The sequence below is a fragment of the Nyctereutes procyonoides genome, unplaced genomic scaffold (assembly GCF_905146905.1).
Source record: "Nyctereutes procyonoides isolate TBG_1078 unplaced genomic scaffold, NYPRO_anot_genome, whole genome shotgun sequence".
In the NCBI taxonomy this organism is placed as follows: Eukaryota; Metazoa; Chordata; class Mammalia; order Carnivora; family Canidae; genus Nyctereutes; species Nyctereutes procyonoides.
This window is the reverse complement of record NW_026575128.1, coordinates 23494161-23514136: the sequence shown is the minus strand read 5'-3', so window position 1 is coordinate 23514136 and position 19976 is coordinate 23494161. Positions and strand designations below refer to the sequence as shown.

The 19976-nt window shown below is 36.9% G+C and overlaps 1 protein-coding gene across 1 annotated transcript in view; it reads right to left on the bottom strand.

Moving 5' to 3' along the window:
* Positions 1 to 19976, bottom strand: part of ACSS3 (acyl-CoA synthetase short chain family member 3) — a 142061-nt gene that overhangs the window by 57141 nt on the left and 64944 nt on the right. The window contains exons 7-8 of the mRNA XM_055341559.1: positions 19857 to 19952; positions 792 to 943 (exon numbers count right to left, since the gene is read on the bottom strand). Of these exons, the coding sequence (XP_055197534.1) occupies positions 792 to 943; positions 19857 to 19952 (248 nt within the window). The remainder of the gene's footprint in view (positions 1 to 791; positions 944 to 19856; positions 19953 to 19976) is intronic.

Genomic DNA, 19976 nt, shown 5'->3' with positions numbered 1-19976 from the left:
AAACTATTTTAACTCCTTCTTTGAACAACATAAAATTCATAATAGTTGGCATTTAACTTAAAAATTCAAAACAATAATCCAAACCCATTTTTTGACCTGAAGACACTTCAAATTCCTTCTTTTAGTTTATGATAGCAGTGACCAATTTCAAAGAGGTTCAATACGAATTGACTGCCTTGAAGATACAAATTGCTATAATTATCTTTGAATACACCTATCATTAAACTAAAATGGATGTCAATAAAGCAGCAGAAATATTTAAACTATTCAGGGCATATTATTACAAAACAAGAGAAAAATAATCTCCCCTCTTCTTTCAACAACAGTAGTTTGGACGATAATTTTCACATTTTATCTGTATACATGAAATCACATAATATTTTCCTGCTATTTACACTACTATTCTGTTTTCAAAAGATCATCAGATGCTATATATATATATATATATATATATATATATATATACACACATATGAGTGTGTGTAAATGCATCTGAAGTCGTAGTCAGGATTTTACTTTAAGGAAAATATAAGCCTGGTGGTTTAAAAAAGGGAAATATTTTGGTAAGATTTGAACTGAAATAAACACAATATGGTATTAAAACATATTCACAGTAGAGTTAAAATTCTAACTAATTCAAAGCTATGTTTAGAACAGTCATTCCTAATAACATTCAGAATCTTTTGGCTCTTTCCATAGGGGTATGGCAGTGCCAAAAAAGTGTACAATGTTCAGTTGTTCATTCTGATTGCAGTTTTTAATGTAATTTGCCCTGTGCATCCCAAGTTCACCTTGTCAGAGAGTACTGCTTCCCCAAGGCTGCCCCAGGGTCCTGTTGACGGATGGCTCTAATTGCAGTCGGCGCTGTAAACAAGGCAGCTACTCCATGCTCCGCGAGCACACGGAAATAAGCGCCAGCATCTGGTGTTCCCACAGGCTTCCCCTACAATGAGATTCATTTAAAATGTCACTGGGTAAAATGTCTCATATTTCATTGACAGTTCAATACTTATACATTTAACACAGTGATATTAATAAAGTGGGGTTCTCAACAAATCTTAGTTTTAAAATAGCCCTATGTGCTATCATAAATAAAACACACCAAATGCCCAGGCTTCAGAGAGGCCATTTGCTCCATTACATCATCCTAAAAGCTTTTCAATTTGCCATTTTTCCCTTCTTTAAGTTTTCTCAAAGATAAAGGACAGGAACTATATATCACAATCAAATTAATAACATAAAACAGTCTTCTGTTAGCCAAGAAATGAAATACATTGTTTTGGGTGATAGACTAAATGAGAAGTATGATTGTTATGCATTTCTGACTTTAACACTTTTCTTCCTAATTATTTTTAAAAGTGACAAGAATGGGGCTCAGTCTGTTAGGTGGTGGACTCTTGACTTCGGCCCAAGTCATGATCTCAGGGTCCTGAAATCGATCCCTGCATTGGGCTCCCTGCTCAGTGCACAGTCTGCAGGAGATTGTCTCTCTCCTCCTCTTTCCTTGCCCCTCCCCCAGCTCACTCACTCACTCACTCTCTCAAAATAAATAAATAAAATCTTAAAAAAAAGAAGTGACAGTAACAATTCTCAAAGTGTTTGAGAAGACAGAAATATATGGGATCACAGTTAATTTCTGAACAATAACTTTTTCAATTAAATGCCTCATTCCAAGGAAAACAACTCTTATGACTTAAAAAAATTCAGTAAGATATTTCCAAATGTATGTTTCCTATAGCCTCAAAACATTTTACATATTCAATGGAAAATTCATGAATAAAAATCTAGCAATTTTATAATCAAAAAGACACAAACAATTTTTTTTTTTTTTGAGAGAGGAGAGAGAGAGCGCACACTGTGGGAAGGGGCAGAGGCAGAGGGAGAAAGAGAATCCCAAGCAGCCTCCATGCTCATGCCCAATTTAATTCCAGACACAGGGCTGGATCTCACAACCCTCAGAGTTCATGACCTGAGCGGAAATCAAGAGGCAGTGGCTTAACCAACAGAGCCACCAAGCTCCCCCAAAGCATTTTTCAATTGGTGTTTCTGTGAAGTAGAAAATGAGCATAGCATAAATAAATCAGTGATTCTGCAAAAATTCTAAGTGTTCCATAAAATCTATGGTCGCCCAGCCATATCCCCTCATTCCTTAATCCAATCTCATTACCGCTACTTTTTCCTTTGATTCTAAAGCAAGGTGCCTGGAATGTTAAAATATGTCATATAAAAACAATCAAATTATTTTGGAAGGGGTTGAGATAATAAAGGAAAACAGATCTCTGATTTTGGACCATTTCTTGAATACTTAAAAGTGTTAAAGAACATCAGGCATTCCCAAAAGATGAGTTACTATATATGTAGTATTTCCTAAACTTCTCTGTCCACACTCCCTATATGAACATCTCATGGATCTTATATTCTGGAAAACACACCTGAGAAACACTGATAAATAAGTTAAAAAGAGAAAAGAAGTTGCTAGTGGCAAACTGAGATCTCTCTCCAAAAAGAGAAGAATAAATGAAAGGATAAAAAAAGGTTGTTCATGAATTTAGATTCACTATCTACTTCTACTTGGATCTTCGATAGGTCATTATTAGTTTGTACTTTCTTTTTTTAATGACTACCTTTAATATTCTTTCATGTAATTATGTTTTTAAAATATAACCTCTTTCTTATATCCTGCTGCTTTTTCTCTTACTATTTTTAAAACCAAGGAATTTATTGCAACTAGAAATTCACTTTTACTATCACAACTATCCCAAAATACTTTATTTCAATTTAATTCCATTATCACATGGTAATAGAATAATCAACATGTTGATATAGTATAAAAAGCTGCCAGATATAATCTGGCAACTCATGTACATAACTTGACTTACAAATTTTGAAGCCTTGAGCACATCAGTCTAAAATGAACGAGTACTTTTGTTCTTTAGAACCATGTGAGGTAAACATTTGACTTTTACTTTTTCGATCTGTCTTAGGCACTGTTCAGTCCCTGGTGTACTAGATTGTGACTTCAGAAACTTGATCTCACCCACATAAAGATGATTTATTAACTGACCTTATGCAATTGACTTTCCCTGTCTATGCTGCCATTTTCATGCCTGCTAAATAAGAATAAATCACTTTTCCAATATTTCCTCGATAAGCTAAAAGCACTGAGATAATATTTTAAAGTAGTTTGACCTCTACTGAAGAAAGATATTTTATAGGCAATTGGAATTGAGTTCACTACAGTTCCGGTGTCATGGGACAAAGATAATACACTCACTAAAGGGTGATATTAGTGTCATAACAAAATGCTATACCATAATGACTACCTATATGGAGGAAAAATTAATGGATTTTATAATGCCTTCAATTAATTATGTCTAATGATAATGATGGCTTAAACATTAGAAATAATAAAAACTCTCCTGTACCTTTTTATAAATAATATGATTATTACTGTTGCAATTCTGACCCACAGCAAATACATTTTCATCAATATTTTTAGCATAAAAATCATGATAACATAGCATTTCTATTAGGACACTAATGGAAGTGATGTACATAATTGCACCATATTCCTTTGTAAATTTGTTGAGCTCAGAAAGGTTCAGATTTTTGCATCTTATTGTCCATTCCCACAGGATCATTCAATGCTGTGTTTCACTATTTTAGAATTTAGTGACTCAATGGCTTATTGATTTTATTAAACACTCTTCTCCTCTGCTCTCCCATACATATACAAGCTTGTGTACACACACACACATGCATGCATGCACAGGCATTATTGTTTTACAATACTGTTTAAAAATGACCAATAGCACACTAACCACGCTGAGTTGCTTGGAGAAAATGACTTTGATTCCATAACTTGCATATTCAGTGAGGAGCAACAGCCCAAACACTATTCAACTGAAAAGTAGGAAGATTCTAAAATTGTAAGGATTTTTAACAACCATACACACCGAAAGCAGTAATGCGGCTAAAAGGTAACAATAACAAAAACTTAAATTGGTTTGTTTATTTATTTATTACCAAATTGACCTGTGTTCTCATTCCCTTTCCCCAAACTAAGGCTAAAGTGTCCACTGCTGCCCAGAAAATAGAAGCAAAAAGCAATCCCTACAATGGTGAAGCAGGGATTCTAAGCGCTCAGCTGTTATAGATTGTGAATTTTTAATATCAGAGACTTATAAGACAGCAACTGCTAATGTTTATAATGTACTTAGCGATGGTGCAAAGCATAGAAACTGAGACAGACAAATACCTGAAGATTAAGTTGCATAAACAATTTTCTACCACTTATGATTCAGTGTGTTAGTTTGAAGCAACCAGAGACAATAGATAGTGAGTTAGAAAACCAGGTAATGTCTCAACTTCTCACATAATCCATCCTGAGGTTCAATGGAAAATAATGAAAGACAGCAATTTACCAAGACTAAGACAAGCTTACGCAGTAGAGTTAGATCTTTGAGCAAGAAATCATTTGCTTTATTAATCCTCTGATTTTGGTTTATCCAAAGGCTTGGTGTCAAAGCTACTTGTCATTTCTCAGACGTTGACATACAAATTTCTGAGTCAACAGAAGTTTTTGCCTCTTTTTGTGGCAGGATTAGAAATACATCTGGTCTCTTTTTGAACACTACTTCTGAGAATATCACCGAAGGCATGTTTGTACTGCAGTTCTAAGGTGAAGACAGCAACATCCCTTACAGACTAGTTCTGAATTTAATTTCAGCAGACAGGTGCAGCAGTGCTGGCTGGTTTATTCTGGAAGAGTGATGAAATTGGCAATAGCATTTGTTAAGTTCCTACTACATGCCTTGTGCCTTTACTAAGGGATGAAAGTTTGGGCATGCAACATCTAAACTTGAGACTTGTTAAAACATAGTCAGTTCCTCAGGATATAATATTTAGTGAGAGAAAAGTAAAATGCAGGATAGTGTGCATATCATTTAGACGACGCCGTATGTATGAAAATGAGGAAGGGGACACTGTTTATGTAAGAGTGAACTAATAGACACAGAAGACTGACTGCTTCCAAGTCAGAGAAATTGAACTGCTAGGAACAGAGGACAGTGAGGTTTGTATTCTTTACCCTTTTGTGAGTTTTGAGATATGAACCAAATGAGTGTACAACCACTTTTAAAAATGGGCTTTTTCTTCCCTAAAGTCCCTCTCTCAATAACTTCAATTAGTTGCCCCAATCTTGAAAACTTTACTACTGCATTAAAGCCCTATGAGACAATCACTCTATGCCTTAAGACCCTCAGATCTAGGATTTTGTGTTACTATACCAGATTCTCTCTTAAGGAGTAAAAACTTGCTTATAAATACAATTGATAACCAAGACTTTAAATCAACTGGCTTCATTGATTATTTGCTAGAGATTTCCCATAATTCCATGGGCCTCACCGGTGGGGATATCCTGCCCCTTTGCCTTCCTTGATCTTATTCATACCGCCATCTAATTTGCCTCAATCCAGTGACTGTCAACCCTAAATGTAGACTAGACTTGCTTGGGATGCTTTTGAAAGATACCAATATCTGTTCCTCACTCCCAGAGACTATGATCTGACTGGCCTTAAATTTGGCCTGGTATTGTTATGTTTCATGTAATAAGTAATTCTAATGTGCAGCCAACGTTGAGAACCAAGGCATAGTCCTTAGATCTCAGGCATTACCTGAGGCTAGGCCATTATCCAATACCACCTGCCTCATTACCCTGGGAAATGAGCCTAGAACTCAACATTAGCCTTTTCCCACCTGCTATAAATAAATGAGCCAATCCAAGTATCAATAAAAAATATACTGATAATTGAAATCTGACTATTGGGAGCCAAATATTGGGAAAATAATTGGGGAGAATTGCCTCATTCTTTATATCTTGCTCTATAACTTGTCTAGACTCGAGACTCTACATACATACTATGATTTATAGGACCTAGCATTCTGAATACAATTATCCTTTCTCCAAAGACAGGAAGAACAGCCCCAGGCCAGCCGCTTTTTCCGTGTTGCCAGAGACTTCTGAAAGTTAAGTTTCAGTTTAAAGGTTTTGTTTGGTTATATCACTACTTGAAAGGATTATATCTTAATCTTTTAAAATTTTTTTAAATTTTTATTTATTTATGATAGTCACACACAGAGAGAGAGAGAGAGGCAGAGACACAGGCAGAGGGAGAAGCAGGCTCCATGCACCAGGAGCCTGATGTGGGATTCAATCCCGGGTCTCCAGGATCGGGCCCTGGGCCAAAGGCAGGCGCCAAACCGCTGCGCCACCCAGGGATCCCCTATCTTAATCTTTTAGATGAAAGGTTTCTGACCAGACTTGAAGTTCAGGAGTATTCTGATTTTTTTTTAATGTGTAAATAAATGTTCATTTTCCTAGGGAGATAAGTCAATATGATTGGATTCTGAAAAGGAGTCCATAACCAAGGTCTCTAGGCAGATGAGAGTCTCCCCAACATAGGAATCTCTTCAAAGATTTCCTGCCTAGCTCTGGGAAATGGCTTGGCATCCACATTGGTAAGGAAGAAGTCAAACGGTCACTATTTGCAGATGACATGCTACTATACACCCATGCACAGATTCCACCCCAAAACTACTAGAAGTATTAAAGGAATTCAGTAAAGTTGCAGGATACAAAATTAATACCCAGAAATCAGTGGCATTTTTTTTTTATTTTTAAAGATTTTATTTATTTATTCATGAAAGACACAGAGAGAGAGGCAGGGACACAGGCAGAGGGAGAAGCAGGCTCCATGCAGGGGAGCCTGACATGGGACTCGATCCCCGGACACCAGGATCATGCCGCCCTGGGCTGAAGGCGGTGCTAAACCACTGAGCCACCAAGGATTCCCATCAGTGGTATTTCTATACATTAATAACAAAGTAGCAGAAAAAGTAATTAAGAAAACAACTCCATTTTACAACTGCACCGCAAAGAATAAAATACCTAGGGATGAACTTAACCAAAGAGGTGAAAGACCTGTACCCCGGAAACCACAAACCACTGGTGAAAGCAACTGAAGATGACATGATAGACACTTTAAATATCCTACAAATTGTGTCCATTATTCCTTAGTAAAGCTGAATTTTAAAGAGAGAGAGAGGGAGGGAGGGAGAGATCCCTTCTGGTTGGTTCTTCCCCTATTTTCTCCCAGATCCCTGAGACAGTTGATCATATGGGGCCTTGTGATGAGGATACCCTCCAATGAATAAGCCACTGCTTCCACCCAGGTCATAAGAGTCCATCTGTCCCAGTAAAAAGATGCTTACCTCTGAAAGTATTAATGCCAAGTAAATGAAGCAGAGCCCTGGAATTGGTAATTCTGCAGACCCAATGCTGAGCTAATTAGGGACTCTGACATATTTACCACTCTCAGCAGTCACAGGGAGCATTTATCACTAGGATAGCTGGTAGCTCATGGCTTCTAGCAGGATGGCTTTCACCCCTGAATGCCTCCACGCTGATGAGCAATCACTGCTCTCTGCACTAGAGGGACAAATTAAGGGTTTCTTTACTCATGGTGAGTAGTATGAGTAGACTTTACTGTAAGCAGAGAAATTAAATGGCTTCTTGCTTTTATTACACTAACAGATTTCTGCCCAGGAAGTCAAGTGTGGCTATCCCGTATGTACACTGCAATTCGACCTGGGGTTGTGCAGAGCCTGGCTACTCCATTCAGTCCAATTATTTATCTAAAATAAGCTTCAAAATGCTCATAGTTCCCCCATGTACAAAACAAAACACACAAACCTTCCCATGGAATCGCTAATACCACCTCTTATTGCAAAAACCCTCTTCAGTTATTGTTCTTTCAGACCTCTTTCTGAAGTACTTGGCACTGCTGATGCCCGTCTTCTAGAAAACCCCCTCCTGCTTCAGGATACCATTTTTCTGATTCTCCTACTGCCTCTCCAATTTTTCATTCTCAGTTTTTATAGCTTCCCTTTCTTAATCTTTACTTCTCTGAGTGTCTTAATCACCTCAGATGACTTAAATTATTAACTTTTCTACTCATCTCTAATTCTGAAAGTTTCTCTGGGTTTCAAACCTTGACTTCCCAATGTCCTACAAATATTTAAGTAGCAGCTTTAAAATTGACATTACTAAAACTAAAAATGATCTTTGCCCCTTCACAATTGCTGTTGTTCCTCATACAGCAGTTCAGTTGGTAACCACCATCACGTTGGTTGTCCTAGCTGAAGACATCAGAGCTATTTTCAACTTCCTATTGAGCTCTATCTTACAATATGCACCCTGATATCCTGACATCCTGCCCTCTCCTCAAAGATCACTGATACCCTGCTTCTGGCCACTAGCTGAAACTACTCAATAATTTCCCAATTATTCATCTCTACATTACAGGTAGAGAGCACTGCTTTTGGAGCCAGAGAACATTGTTTCAAATCCCAACTCTGTCACTCATGGGCCACTGGTAAAGTTACTTAATGTCCCTGATCTTCAGTTTCTATAGTTGTAAATAGGGATTCAAAACATTTATCCCATGCGTGTATGGATAGAAATAGTTAAGACCATGTTTAGTAGAGTTCCAGTCACTCAACACCCAATCAACAGTAGCTATTATTATTCCTGGCATGGCTGCATCCACAAAGCTTTCCTTGTCTACTCTAATCCTAAACTTCCCTCAAGACACTGGTAGACAGATTTTGAGCCAGGGTGAACTCCAAACTGCCATTTACAAGCGATGGAACCTAAATCAATTTCTTTAATTCCTTTGATCTTTATTTAGTTCCATCATCAGAAAATTGCATCAAAACAAGTGCAAGAATTAAATGTAGAGTATTTACAGAGGCAATAGCTTAATGTCATCTCTGAAAAAAAAATTTATCTTCTACACAGTGTAAGAAATTTCTTAGGCAATGTTTGGGTCTGCTTCCTTTCTGTCCTTTACATTAATCTTAATTCTTTGACTATATTGTCAGTGTGTTCAGGGCAAGGAGTGTGTCTGATACTTATTCTGTTTCCCTATCAACCTCTAGAAAATACTGAGCTCACAAGAAGCACCAATAAATATCGTTGATGGACCCATGACAATAGCTGCAGTTGCTTGCTCCAACATAAAACACAGGCACACATAGAGAAAAATAAACTCAGAAATAAATATCTTTGAACAACTAGTCATGTGAGAAATCTAAAAGATGCTGGCATCAGCTTTGCAATCTTTTCCGATTGAGGAGATCAAATTATATAGCCTGAATCAGAGTAATAACTGTCATCATTTTTCTCCTTCGGTACATACATAAAAGTACATTGCTGTTATACTAGATTAAAAAAGAAGAAGAAAGAAGGAAATCATTTCCTATTAGATAAGAGGAGAAGAAGACTCTGATGTGTGCCTTTGAGTGTACTAGTTAGCAACATCAGGGGTACCAGTCTTAAAAGGAAGTAGCATATCCCTATGCTTGAAGGAAGCAAATCCCTGTCCAAAAAAAAAAAAAAAAAAAAAATCATCAAATTAGAGAAAACAGGTTAACATGGAAAATGCAAAATTTTTGCAAAAAGAAGATAACTCTATACATGCAAGCAATGATCACATTTTAAAAATGAAGCCCTGGAGGGGATAAGAATTCAGAAGGTCCATGTGTGGAAAATGCATGATAGGCAATAGAGGCAAAAATCCTCTATTTCCTCTTATTGTCTGAGAAGGCGGAATGTAGTACATATCTTCAAAGCTAATTGTTGAATTTTTAACAGATAGCCAACTGTCCTGGTAAATCTAGTGAGCGTACATTACTGAAATGGCTTGCTGCTATAAGGTATACAATTTGTGAAATGCAAACAAATGTAAAAGGAGCGCAAGCTTTCATTCCGTGAGGACTTCCAAAGAGACTGTTACTACGTAAAAATGGCAAATGCCATATCAAGATCAAGTACACCAACTAGTTTACGACTTAATGCCAAACTAAATTGAAGGTGACCAGTAATCAACATTCCATTCTAGGTAATAACTTAGCCAAAGAACAGTAAGCTACTTTCGTCTTCTTCTTCTTCTTTTTTTTTTTTTTTATTTAAGGTAAAACCTATTTGAGTATATTTTGGTATATTTTGTATTTTTTTATACAAGTAGTTTTACATAAGTTTCCTCAGATTTACTAAGGTGTAACTGACAAATAAAAATTGTATGTATTTAAAATGTACAACTTGGTGTGTTTATGAATGTATATACATTCTGAAATAATCACCACAATCAAACTAGTTAATATATTCATTATCTCACATAGTTAGGATTTTCTTTTCTTTTTTTCTTTTTGGTGTTTGTGCTTGGTGAGAACACTGGCAATCTATCCTTTTATCAAATTTGAAACATATAATACAGCCTTTTAAACTGTAATCCTGTTGTTGTACATTAGATCTCCAGAATTAATTCATCTTGAATAACTGAAACTTTGTACACCTTGGCCAACATCTTTCCACCCAACAGCAAAGAAATAAATATCCTTCTCAAGGGCATTTAAAACATTCTCCAACATAGATCACATGTTAGGTCACAAAACAAGCAAATTTAAGAAAATAGATATATCATTCCAAGTATCTTTTCTGACCATAATGGAATGAAACTAGAAATCAATAATAGTAAGAAAACAGTGAAATTCACAGATATGTAGAAATAACAGACTCTTGAACAACCATTGGGTCAATAAGGAAATAAAAAGAGAATTTTAAAAGCATCTCAAGACAGACGAAAATGAAAACATGACATACCAAAACTTACAGATGCAACAAAACTGATACTAAGAGGTTAAGTTTATAGCAATAAACTCTGACATTTAAAAAAAAGAGAGAGATCCCCAAAAGAGAGAGAAAGATCTCAAATAAACATACTAAGTTTACATCTCAAGGAACCATATAAAGAACAGCTAAGAACCTAAGTTAGCAGAAACAAGGAAATAATAAAGACTAGAGTAGAAATAAATCATATAGAGAATAAAAAAAACAATAGAAAAAATGAAAACTAAGAGTTGTCTGAGAAGATAAAATCAATAAACCTTTAGGTAGACTAACCAGGAAGAGAGAAGACTCAAAAAAACCAGAAAGAGCAGAGAATGTACCAGATGCTTCAGAAATTAAAAGGATCATGAAGGACAGTAACAAAAAGTAATATCAAGTAAGTTGGTTTCTTGCTTAGCCACACTGTTGCCATTATAAAAGCCTGGGTTCCACTGTATTATATGATTGAGATGTGTGTACAGGATACACATTTGTACATTAGTACCCACATGAAGATAAATACCCAGCCAGATTTCTTTACCTTGAGAAGAAGTGTTGGGTTTTGATTCTGCAGATGACAGGGTTTTTGTAAAAGGGGACAAAACAGAAGAAAGAAGCCAAAAAGCTTATCTGAGTATATCCATCATTTACCAACACATACACGTGTCTGCACATACACACCAGGCTGCTAAATTTGTTTATACCTGAAAGTTCCTGTATGAAAGTATTGTTTGCTTCATTTCTCCTCTGACAACACTACTATCACAATATATTTTTGTCTATATGTCGTTGGGGTTAGGTCCGTCAGAATCAGTGCTCCATTAAGAAAGTAAATTTCCAAAAAGGCACCGTTTATTCTCTTCCTCTCAAAAAATAAGGACTGAATTATTCAGAATTGGTTTGCATACTTTAACTGGTTGCGCTAGTCTGATTTTTAGAACTGCATACCTTAAATATGTCCAGTTCAGTGAATAATACCAAATCTTCACTTATTAAAAAAAAATAAACTATTACTTATGTTGTTCATAAAATTCTCTGGTAAAGATACTAGAATTACATATTCCTTCATAAGGGGAAAAAAAGTCTTTACTTACAAAATCAAGGTTTGTTTGCTTCTCTTGATATCTTCATCCAGGCATCTATTTAACAAATATTTATTGGGAACTAAATATATGTCAAGAGCACATACACACACACACACATTTCAGGCTTTTATGTATTTCTCAATTGGCATGGGAACAAAATTCAAAAGAAACAATGCTTACGTTATAAATGACTGCATATTTTTAATGGTTAGTTGCTGAGAATTGATGGTGAGCGAACACGAAGATGATCTCCTGCCTCTCGGAGGTTATAGCAGATGGGGCCAAATAAGCAAACCAAAGTGGCCTATAAACTAAAGGGAACTGGGTTTGGAACACAAGCCAGGGAGGAAAAACCTTAGGTGCTTATGAGAGAGAACAAGATTTGACCCAGTCAGAGAGGTCAAGGAGGGCTTCATGAGGAGGAGATACTTGAGCTATGATCTAAAGGATGAGAGGAAATATATCTGGCAACAAGTGGACAAATTCCTGTAGCAGGAATGAGCATTTGAACAACTTGAGGAAAACAGGAGCAGGCTGTGCCTTGGAAGGGAAGAGAGTGAGCAACGTTCAAGGGTTGAGAAGCCAAGAATGATTAGGACAGAAAATGTCCATTAGCGTTTTGAAAAATAGAGAGATCCAGGGAAATTACCAAAAGCTGTTATTATGGAATGATGGTGAGAGATGCCAACGGGAGAGGACTGTAGAGTGACGTCCAGCTATCAGGCACAGGTAAGCCTTCAACGAGGAAGAGAGTGTTCTAACTGCAAAGGGATAAGGAACTGAGAACTTATGCGTAATTTTTTTTTTGGAGGGGGTTGTTTGTTTTAATGAAAGAAATAGAAATGTGTTAAAAAATTGGTAATTATCAGAAAGCTAAAGCCAAAGCAGACAACCAGGATTTCCAATATGTTTTCACCCTACAGATGCAGAGCTATATGCCCTCTGTGGCAGAAAAGAAAATCCTATTTTCTGCTTTATGTATTCATGTTGAAACACGAATTCAACAGTGTTTCAAGTGGGTGACTAAACATATCTAGAAGCTGAACTGATTTTCCAACTTAGTTATAGCCATTTTTGAGTTTTTTCAGCTGATGTAGATATGTATTCAATTCCTGAATATTAAAAAAATTATCTTTGCTAAGAAAAAGGATTCATACATTATTCCTTCATAAATTATCATGAACCATTTACATTCAGTAAGAGATATGTTTTATGAACTCTAGATGACTTGGTCACATAATGAACCAGTATTTCAGAACATCAATTTTTATCAAATCAAAATTCATCATTATGTAAAAATATCATCACACTCACCAATCCACTGCCATATACCTTTTAAATGCTATAATTCATTAAAAATTAATATAAAGCTTTGAACATACTGAGCTGTATATGATTATATTTCTCTTTAGAAAGATAACCCTATGAGAAGTATGAAGGACTTGTTATATTATTCTATTCACTGTAAAAAGAATATATTTTTAATTTCCTAATGAGAGATGTTAGCTTCCTAAATAAAAATAAACTAGTCAGACTAAAATAAAACAATATTAACTTGGTAATCCACTTAAAATTGGGGCACAAATAGAATGATCATTTGTGGAGGTTAATAAATATTTTTTCACTTGCTGCCCTGATGACCAGTCAGAACTCATTATCAGTTTATTTTGGTTTTATTTTAATTAATCGAGCAAACAAGTTTTTTTTCCCTGCTTTCTGCACACTCAAGTTGTTAATTAATCCCCTTAGAAATGGTTCATTTGGGGAACCCTGGGTGGTGCAGCGGTTTGGCGCCTGCCTTTGGCCCAGGGCGCGATCCTGGAGCCCCGGGATCGAGTCCCACGTCGGGCTCCCGGTGCATGGAGCCTGCTTCTCCCTCTGCCTATGTCTCTGCCTCTATCTCTCTCTCACTGTGTGCCTATCATAAATAAATAAAATAAAAATTTTTAAAAAAGAAATGGTTCATTTACACAACAAACTTTACCTACCACCTGGAAAGCACCATGCCAGGCACAGGGCAGGGGTACAGAAATGACAATATCCCTTGCCCTCAGGGTTTACAGTATCACAGCACTGAATCTGCAAGATTAGAGGAATCTAGATATTATTGAAGTACAGAGAACACCTCAATCAGCCAAAGGAAAGCAAAGGAGATATCAGAGAGGAGATGATATTTAACTTGATCCCTTAAGGAAAGGACCACTCTGCTACATAATGAGAACAAAAGTGGAACTTTACCAGCAGGAACAACTCAATCACTGGCAGTTCTGTTCACGTAAGTGCCAGTATGACAGGGTTTTTAAGTGGGAAGCTGAGTCAGAGGCCAGGAACCATCGATAAGACTTTAAACATAGGCCAAAGGCCTATGGAGTGATGACTATCACTCACTTGTATGAGGCAAAGGAGTCTGAACTCCTTTTGTAATAGACAAGAGTTCTTTGAAGGCTTAATTTTTTTTTTAATTTTTGAATTAAACTTTTTACATAAGATAATTGTAGATTCATGCAAATATACCATGTATTCTGGATAAATACAGTTGAATATCACAACTGTAATACTGATATAGTCAAGGCATAGTACAGTTCCACCTCCATAAGGATATCTCATGTTGCCTTCCTAGTCACAGGTGTCCATTGCTAGTATATAGAAATACACTTGATATTTGGGTGTTCATCTTGTATCCTGAGACCTCATTGAACTCACTTTTTATGTTTTTTTTATATGTTCTATAATTTCCTACATAGATAATCATGCAGCCTCAAAGAGACACAATTTTATTTCTTCCTTTCTAAATGTTTTTGCTTCTGTTTCCAAGACTACGTTGAATAGAGGGTGACAGTGAGTATCTTTGCTTTGGTCAAATCACAGGAAGGGTCATTAAATCATTTATCATCAATACTGACCATTGGCCATTCCTTTAGGGGAATAGTGACAATTTCTCTGAAGTTTTTCTTCATCTTGAGAATATCCTTATTTCTTCTTTATTCCTAAAGTATATTTTGATGGATATAAGATCCTAGATTGACAATTCCTTTCTTTCCACACTTGAAAAATGTGTCACTTTCCTCTGACTTCTGAAGGAAAATCCTGTCATTCAAATGGCTTTCCTGGGATGCCTGGGTGGCTCAGCGGGTTAAGTGACTGACTTGATTTTGGTTCAGGTCATGATCTCAGGGTCCTGGGAGGGAGCCCCAAGTCAGGCTCTGTGGGGAGTCTGCTTGAGAATTCTCTCTCTCTCTCTCTCTCTCTGTCTCCTTCTATCTCTATCTCTCTATCCCTCTCTGTCCCTGCCTGCCTCCTCAAGCACTCTCATGCTCTCACTCTCTCTCTGAAATAAGTAAACTGTAAAAAAAAAAAAAAAAAAAAAAAATGGCTTTCCCCCATAGGTAAGGTATCCTTGCTTTCTCCCAAGTCTCAATATTACTCTTTGTCTTTAGCTTTCAGAAGTTTATGATTTGGGGCAGCCCCGGTGGCTCAGCGGTTTAGCGCCACCTTTGGCCTAGGGTGTGATACTGGAGACCCGGGATCAAGTCCCATGTTGGGCTCCCTGCCTGGAGCCTGCTCCTCCCTCTGTCTGTGTCTCTTGTGAATAAATAAATAAAATCTTAAAAAAAAAAAAAAGAAGTTTATGATGTGTGTGAAACACAGTGTGTTTCTGTGGATTAACCGTTTGGAAGTCTACTCAGTTTCTTGAATGAATCTATAGAAGTATAACTTTTGCAAGTTTGAGAAGTTGAGAATTTTCATTATTTTTTTCAGTACTTTCTCCGCCCCCCACCTTCCTCCTCTCTTTTCATGACACTGATGTCAAAAATGCTAGATCTTGTTATTATTCCACATTTCCCTGAGGCTCTGCTCATTTTTTTTTCAGTCAATTTTATTTCTCTTGTTTAGATTGGGTAATTTCTATTGTTCCTTTTTCTAGTTCACTGATTCTTTCCTCTGCCCCTTCCATTATGGACCCCATCCATTGAGGTTTTTTTTTTAATTTATTATTGAATTATGGTTGACCTATGATGTTATACTAGTTTCAGGTGTACAACAAAGTGATCTGATGAGTTCATACATTATATGATCCTCACCATGAGAAGTGTCCTTACCATCTGTCACCATACATTATTATATAATTATTGATTATATTCCATCTACTGTGACTTACTTATTTGATAACTGAAAGTTTGTACCTCTTAATCTCCTTCACCTATTTTATCCATACCCCCATTGAGTTTTTATTTTGGCTATTGTAATTTTCAGTTCTAAGATTTCCACACGGTTTTCCTTTATAACTTCTATACCTTCATTGTGACTTTCTATTTTTCCATTTCTTTCAAGAATGTTCATAATCACTTATGGAAGCACATTTATCATGACTCCTTTAAAATCTTTGTCAGATAATTCTAACATCTCCATCAATTTTTTTTTCAGGTATCTTGATATCATTCTAGTTCTTGGTATGAAGAGTGATTGTTTTTTTTTCATCAAAGCTTGGATATTGTGTGTATTATATTCTGAGACTGGCTCATATTGATGTCTTTTGTTACAGATGGCTTAACTTTAATTTCACTCCATCAAGAAAGGGACAGGAGGGGCTAGAAATCCAGATTCTTCATTTGGCTTCCACTGATAACCAAACTGAAGAATGCTTCTCATTGATGCTGGGTGAGTTCCACTTCCAACAGTGGGCTTCCACTGATAACTCCCTGGCTGGAAGGTAAGAGTGCCCTGTTACTGCCTCCAGCATGCCCTCCTCTGACACCATTCCAATCAAAAGTGAGAAGAGTACCTCATTACTGATGGGAGGGGGTATAAGTCCAGACTCCTTTGGTTTTCACTGTCACTGCAAGTATGTGGAGTCCTCATTATTACTGAGCAGGGATAAAAGTCTTGGCTCCCTAGTTGAATTTCTCTGACACCCCTATGGGATGATGGTGGGTTACAGCTCCTATTTACCACCTGATAAACGTGGAAGTATAAACTCAGCTTTTGCTGTTGGGTGGGAAGAGACAGCGTGGATTTTTCTGTGGTGTTTGCCTAGCATAGTGCCATCTAAAGTTTTATGTTTTATTTAGGCTGTCACTTTAATACTCCTTTGGCTTAAGAGATCATGCTTTTTTCTTTTTTTAGTTTTAGGTTTTTTTTATTTAGTTTTTTTGTTATCATTGGCTTTTCTGAGTTGCCAGCTTTTTTCAGCAGCAAATCTAGAATGTAAGAAAAATAAAATCCAGGGTCTTATCACCATGTTGTTCCTTGGGTCTCAAGGTCCCTAAAGCCAGTTTCCCTTCTTGTGCCCACCTTTCAGTCTTTTATTGTTTGTCGTAGACATGCTTATGACTTTTAGTTGTATTTAAAGGGAGGATTAAAGAAAAGTATGTCATCTTCATCTTCACAAAAGCAGAACTCAACCCTTTGAAGAATTCTAAGCAACGAAGTTCTATGTTGGCTTTTTACATTTTAGACTGATAACTATAAATGGGGAAAGCTCAGAAATTGGAGGTAGGGTAGAGGTCATCTAGAAGGACATTTAAAGCAGAAGCACCTGTTAGAACATGCTCTAGATTGGTTATCTGATGACAGTCTGAAATATACAGCTGGAGAGAATAGGCACAAATCAGATCAGAAGCCAAACACAGAATACACACCAGCCAACAACATACTTATGCATGCCAGCTGGAGATCAGCTTTGAATATATGGCAGGAGGTATGGGAGAGAAGGACACTTGTGACAGGTACTAAAATATAGACTCAGCAAAATGTAATGGCTGATGGGGTGTGATATGTAAAGATCATGACCTTAGAATCACTCCTTGATTCTTAGTTTGGATGACTGGGTAGATTCAGGTAAAATTAACAAAACTACAGAGTACATGGAGAGAAATGAGTTTTGCAAGGAAGAATGGAGAGGTGAGATCAGTTCATGTCATCTTGAGCATAAGATGTGTATGCACCATCCAAAGTTGGTCTAACCATAAATTGGTGCTCAGCAGGAAGATCTGATATATACATATGAGTAGTTAGAAGCCTCGGTTTAATTAGCACAACACAAATCCAACTGCATGAGGTTTATCCCCAAAATATAAGCAGAAGAAAAGGCTAAGAATAAGACTCTTATAAACCCCAATGTTTAGGATCAAAGTAAGAGAAACCAAGAGAGGGAAGGAGGACAAGCTGTCTGAGAGATAGGAGAACAGAGGAGTAGAGGTCAATTTAGTTCCCTGAGCATTTGCTGAGTGTTTAGTGTGTGCTATGCATTATGCTGGAAGACTGGATTTTGAGGATCTCACACTCTACTAGATATAAACAGATAGTATCAAGACAGTGTGCTCAGCTCAGTGATCAGTGATATCCGCGGGGACAATGGAACCATGGAAAGGGACACTAATCAAAACCAAAGGCTGTTAAGAGGAAACTTTGAAAAGATAAGAACATCTAAGCAGAGTCTTCAAGCATAGGAGGAATTAATCAGGTAAGGAAGGACAAAGGGAAAGTCATGCTAGGCAGAAGAAACAGCCAGACCAATAGCAAAAGGGTGTGGAGTTCAGGAGGAGAGAGAATTACTTGCAGGAAACAGCAAGGTTGATGCACAGAGGGAGTGAAAAGAAAATCAGATTGAAGATCCTTTGATTTGGTCACATATGAAGTCACTGTTGACCTCTGCTGTGGTAGATTCTAGGAAGTGATGTGGACAGAAATTGCACCATCATGGGATAAAGAGCTTCTAAAAGAATATGAAATCCACACAGTGTAGGTTTGGTACTTTTTTCAAGAAGTTTAGTGGAGAAGAAAGTTAAGATGGGATAGCTAGAAGTGGGCAAAGGTCTAAAAAGCTTTGTTTTGCTATCAGAAGGAATGGAGGATGTTTATCCATCATACAAAAGAAAGCAGGGTGCAGATAAAAGGTTTTCGAATGTACCTATTATATTTAATCTTTTACATAAAAATATCCCGTAAAGCATCTACACCCTTCTTGAGCACATCATTCCAGGATAAAGACAAATACCTGAGTCCCTTTCATGGTGTTCAAATCATGCTTCAAATAAACCCAAGAAATAATAAAAGGCCGATGGAAAATGCACAAGAACTGTATGTTGTTCAGCAATAAAAGGCAGCTGAATACTTATAGGGCAGCTGCAGCTCCGTTACATTTATGTTCCTAATACTACCATTCACTAGCGGTATTCAGTGTGGAGATTTATTTTTACTTCAAAGGGAATGATTTTTTTTTTTAAGAATTCTATTTTTCCGAGAGAGAGAAAGAGAGAGAGAGAGAGAGCACAAGCCAGGGGAGGGGCCAAGGGAGAGGCAGAAGCAGGCTCTCCGCTGGTTAGGGATCCCCCGATGCAAAACTGGATCCCAGGACCCTGTGATCATGACTTGAACAAAAGGCAAACACTTAACCAACTGGGCCACCAAGGTGCCCTGGGAATGATCATTTAAATTTTTTTTTTATTCTATTGCAATAACTTTGGGACAATACTTTCTAGAAATCCTTTAGGAATAGATAACAAGGGCAGCCCCAGTGGTGCAGTGGTTTAGCGCCTCCTGCAGCCCAGGGCGTGATCCTGGAGACCCTGGATCAAGTCCCACGTCAGGCTCTCTGCATGGAGCCTGCTTCTCTCTCTGCCTGTCTCTCTGCCTCTCTCTCTCTGTGTCTCTATGAATAAATAAATAAAATCTTTTTTTAAAAAAAGGAATAGACAACAAGTTCATTAGTATATGTTTTTCATAAAATAATATTTACTGGCTTTGTTCAGCACAATTTAAATAGCTGGCTATTATTTTTCTGTATTCCTTTCTCTTTGAAATCATATCTTTAACTGGAAGAAGATATGAAAATGTCTCTGCCTCTAATCCAAATTTTTTCTGCTCTCTCTTGGAAACTACTCCTTAAAAGTTTCAGTTAAAAATATAAAATAAAATAAAAAATAGATAGATATAGATCATAGATTTCTTTAGGTGGTGGTATTAATTTCATAACAAAATATTTCATAATATATAAAAATAGATATAGATCTCTTTAGGTGGTATTAATTTCATTTGATTACCTCATATAGAACTGTTGTGTTCCCATGTAGAAGAGGTCCATAACAGATATAGGAATGCCCAACAACCCAGCCTAAATCAGAGGCTGCCCACCACACCTAAAAAATAAGAAGATAGTAAAC